Source organism: Grammomys surdaster, unplaced genomic scaffold, assembly GCF_004785775.1.
Source record: "Grammomys surdaster isolate TR1022 unplaced genomic scaffold, NIH_TR_1.0 308722, whole genome shotgun sequence".
In the NCBI taxonomy this organism is placed as follows: Eukaryota; Metazoa; Chordata; class Mammalia; order Rodentia; family Muridae; genus Grammomys; species Grammomys surdaster.
Genome location: NW_021625896.1, coordinates 292 through 5,124, shown reverse-complemented (window position 1 = coordinate 5,124; position 4,833 = coordinate 292). Strand labels below are relative to the sequence as shown.

At 41.3% G+C, this 4,833-nt stretch overlaps 1 protein-coding gene across 1 annotated transcript; it reads left to right on the top strand.

The window, feature by feature from the left end:
- Positions 1-333: 333 nt before the first annotated feature.
- Positions 334-524, top strand: LOC114616171 (beta-defensin 15-like; the record flags this gene model as incomplete). Its single annotated transcript, XM_028761691.1, has 1 exon — positions 334-524. A coding segment is annotated over one exon (191 nt), but the record flags the coding sequence as incomplete, so codon positions are not given.
- Positions 525-4,833: the final 4,309 nt, after the last annotated feature.

Sequence of the window (4,833 nt, the reverse complement as noted above, 5' to 3'; positions counted from 1 at the left end):
AAGGGAAGTGCCAGGGTTTGAAAGTGTTTATGAGTTGAGTTGATAATCTTCTTTCTAGCACATTTGCATAAAAGAACAGTAGCTTCTGTCTTCCAAAGTTCCAATCAAAACTGCTCAGGTGTTCGCTAATTCTTTGTGCTCTTTCACCTTGTGTGACAGAAGATGGGGTTATCATACAGAAAATGTTTCTGCAAGCAATTTATCTATCGGAGGGTAAAGGACCTAAGACACACCTTTAGAGAGATTTCTGCTGAGGGTAGACAACAATCACAGGCGGTAATTAGCCACATGTGAAACAGAATTAACCGGGGCGGGGTTTCTTCTTTCGTGCAGCCAAGAATGCATTTTTCGATGAGAAGTGCACCAGGATTAATGGGAGATGTGCACAATCTTGTCTGAAGAATGAAGAACTCATTTCTCTCTGTCAGAAGAATCTGAAGTGCTGTGTGACAGTCCAGCCCTGTGGAAGGAAGAAGGGCAACGAGTCGGATGATGGCTCGGGCTACCTGGGGACTTGGGGATGAACTAACTTTGTCTTTTTTGCTGTGGCACCTGCTGGAAGCAGATGCTTCAGTGAAAATAAATGGCTGCTTTTCTTCAGCCTGTCAGTGTCTCTCAGAAGGCCAAGAGCATCTGTCTAAGCTCGATGGTCCCTCTGTACTTTGCTGTTTTTCCTATAGATTTGAGAAGCAATTATCCCAAAGTTACATGATATTTATTTCTCCTAAAACAAGGGTACTAGGAAAGCTTAGCCTTGGCCAACTGGCTTCAGCCAAAGGGAGGAAGAGAGGAATTTGTTAAATGGAGAAATGACCATGTAGATAGCTTGCATGTACTCATAAAAAATGAATCTTAAAGAAAACCAATCTGCAGGCAAGATGCTCCCACTGACACAGTAGTGCCACGGCTGTTTGGAAAGGAACTGCCCTCTGATTGAATGCCAGGCCCACACCATGGGAAGGAATAAAAACATAATACTAGAAACCTAGGTATAACCCTAGGACTGGGGGAGTTATTAAACCCAGGGAGGAACTTACTCCCAGGCCGTGCTATATGGATGTGGTACCAAACTGCACTTAAATATTTATGCATATGTGGAACATCAGTGTTCTTCTCAGCTTTGGTCAGAGAAGCATCTGTGTACAGTGGTTACTGCTTAATACAGAGCCTCTCGAGTGGTCGAATTGCTGAGAATAAATGGCTTATCCCTAAGCAGAAACCTCAGTACCACTCACTGCAAGTCCCAGGAAACGTCACAGAAACGGGAGTGGAAAGAATGTAAGGAATGGAGGATGGGGAGGGTCTTAGAAATGCTGTCTTCTGTACACGACACCCCAATAACATGAACACACAGCTTCGGCTACCTGCACAGGACATCCACAAACAGAAGGACATGAAAAATAGGAAGGAGACCTTTTGCAAAGAAGTGTTTATGAGTGGGAGGTGATGAGGGGGGACAATACATTATGCTTAGACAAAGGTACACTGTCAAACACTTGTGTTAGAAAAAACCCAGGTGATACAACAGTGAAGAAGGATGTAGAAACAGAAAGGATACTCAGAACCAGGTGAGAAACACCCCCTCTTCACCAATGCTGGTCTATAGGTGGTGTGGAGTTGAAACCACAGCCACAGTCTTGGGGATTTGTTCACTCTGGGTAAACAAATTGGGGGTCTCTGAGGCAAGAGCCCAGCCTGTGAAGCTCTTTGGGGCCAGCAGTGGTCCATGTGTGGGAAGACGTGAAGGTTTGGCCTCAGTCCACATGGGCACAGATCTCAGCCCACGTGGGCACAGCAATTAGCCCACACTGGATGCTTCTCAGCCCACATGCAGTCTTATGTAGAACAGTGGGGAAGACTAGAGCCAGATAACCTCTTCCTCTCCCTATGCTGGACAATTCCATGACTAGAGGCCCAGGAAGAAGAGTCTCTAATTCCTTGTCAATTTTAAAACCGGTCTCCTTCCCTCCTCTCCCTCTCCCCACTCCTTTCCCTCTTTCTCTCCTCCTTTACTTCCTCTTCCCCCACCCTATCTTCCCCTCTCTTATTGCATTTTAGTATTGTTTTAAACTTTGATTTTATTGTAAGACACTTACATGTTGTTCTTCCTGCTGCCTTTATCAGATCCATTTATTTATATCTGTCTGTCATCAGATGCTTTTCTCTTGTTCCTTCCATGTGATTTTCTATGGTTATTGGTAGCTGTTACCCTTAGTTGTTACCCTTAGGTAGCTCTGGTTTTTGTAGCTGGTTTGTTTGATGTTACTGCAGTTTGTCTTCACTTCTCTGAGAGATACTAGGGATTAAGTTATTCAGACCTCAAGAGAAGACCATTCACTAGAATGATGCCCATGTAGCAGCCAGAGTTGATCCCCAACAATACACAAATCACAAGTTTGAAACAGGAGAAATAGCAAAAAGAAAGAAATGTGATTCTGCTAAAAGCACATAACTCTGAAGTGGTTAAATTCAAACATCCAGGGGGTGAAACAACAAACAAAGTGTTCAAATTTACTTTAAAAGATGATCGATACAACTTCAGAGATGGCTCAGCAGTTAAGAGCACCAGTTGCTATTTCAGAGGTCCTGAGTTCAGTTCCCAGCAACCACCTGGTGGCTCACAACCATCTATAATGAGCTGATGCCCTCTTCTGGTGTGCAGGTGTACATGCGGATAGAACACTAATGTACATATAATAAATAAATATACCTAATAAATAAGTAAATAAATAAATAAATAGAATTATCAATAAACTCACTTCAGATTCAAATAAACAGGAGACTGAAGAAAACGGGCAATTCATAACCTGGAGTTGGAGATCAACTACTTCGGTGAGAAATTTATCAGAGACATAGAGATTCTGAAAAAGCAACAGAACAACAGACTGGGAATCATAGTACTGAAAGCTCAATGAACCAGATGAAAAGCTCAGTACAGAACATCACCAGTAGACTAGATTGGAGAATGAAAGGATACCAGGGATCAAGCCAAGAATGAAGAATTACTACATTTGCATAGCAGAAAAATCATGACTACAACATTAAATACCCATGGAAAATCAGTAAGAGATTGGACACATGAGTCTGTGGTGGAGAGGAGAGAAGCAAACTACTGGCTAAAAACCCAGAAAATTTAGTCAATAAAATTATAGAAGATGATCTCCTAAATTTAGGGAAAGAAATGACATGTAAGCATACAAGACTTTTAGAACTGAAGTAATCATGGCCAGAAATGAATCCGCATCACACATTGCAGGTAAAATGCCAGGGATAGAGAAGAAGAGGTTATTGCCCATTGTGAGAGAGAAGTGCTGGATTCTTATGAAGGCAGATCAGAGAAGAAATAAGAGCAGGTGAGTAGTACTCCATTGTATAAATGTACCACATTTTCTGCATCCATTCTTCTGTTGAAGGGCATCTGGGTTCTTTCCAACTTCTGGCTATTATAAATAAGGCTGCTATGAACATGGTGGAGCATGTGTCCCTGTTGTATGTTGAAACTTCTTTTGGGTATATGCCCAGGAGTGGTATAGCTGGATCCCTGTGTACCATATGTTCTGAAGAACTGCAGGTAGATCATAATTCAAGGCAGTGTACCATATAGACCATGACATGTTTCAAGGCACAGGCCAAGAAGATTTTGTACTTTTCCACCACCTGGACCCTCTTACCCCCTCCCCTTGTAAAACATGCTATAAAAAAGCATTTCATGTTCAAAAAAAAAAAAAAAATAAAAAAAAAAAAAAAAAAAAGAAATAAGAGCAGTAAGTGCTGAGAGAACGGGAAATGGCCTAGTTCAAGCCCCGAAACACCAGAGCTGCCCCCAAAGACTGCCAGAGCCTACTGTAGAAGTCAAGGGAGATATGAAGACATGCCATCATACACACGTATCAAAGCAATTCATGGTCACCACGCTGGCACTACAGGGGACACTTACATGGAGTCTGTACCTAGACAGGAAAGAGAAACACAAACACAAGAGCTCAAAAAAAATCCAACTCTCATGAAAGGACAGATTAAGATTTGAAACATAGAAAAGAATCAGACAGGGTTATATTAACTCAGTAGTCAGCAGATGTCTAATGTGGATAAATTAGTAAAAACTTATCAAATATAACCCTGTGTGTAAACAGTGTAATTTCCCAGGTTAAAAGAGACTGACTGAATTATAAAGAAATATATGACAGTTTGCTATTTAAAGGACAAATGTGACAGAGAAGAATTTAGACAAAATTAGAAGGCATAAGGAAACTCGCTATACATTAATAAGAACAATCTAGGTATAGCATCTTGAAGATATAATGACTGTCAATATACGCAAGGAACTTTAATTCACCCAATGTCATAGGATGAGCCCTATGAGTTCAAAGGGCAGACAGGTCCAACAGTAACAGTGGGTGATTTCAACCCTGAATTTCACCAACAGATGAGCCATCCAGACAAGAAAATTAAAATAGAAACCGCAAGGTTAAATTGTGCCATGGATCAAGTCACGTACAGACTGTCTAATCCAGCAACTTCAGAACAGGCTCTTCTCAGCAGCCCACAGAAACTTTGTCCAGACAGATTATATTTAGAACATGGAACAAGTCGTCACAAATACAAAAACTCAAAAACAATATCCCATGTCTTGTCAACTGAAATACAACTAGAAAGAAACAGCAAGAAAACTACAGAAACTATAGAAACACGTGGGTGTTCAGCAACTTAGGCTACACTTGTATCCTTTTGATTTTGTTTTCTTTGTAGCACTAGCTGTCACATTCATCTGTGGATATTTTGCATGTGTGTTCCTGTGAGTGCATGTGCACACACACACACACACACACACGC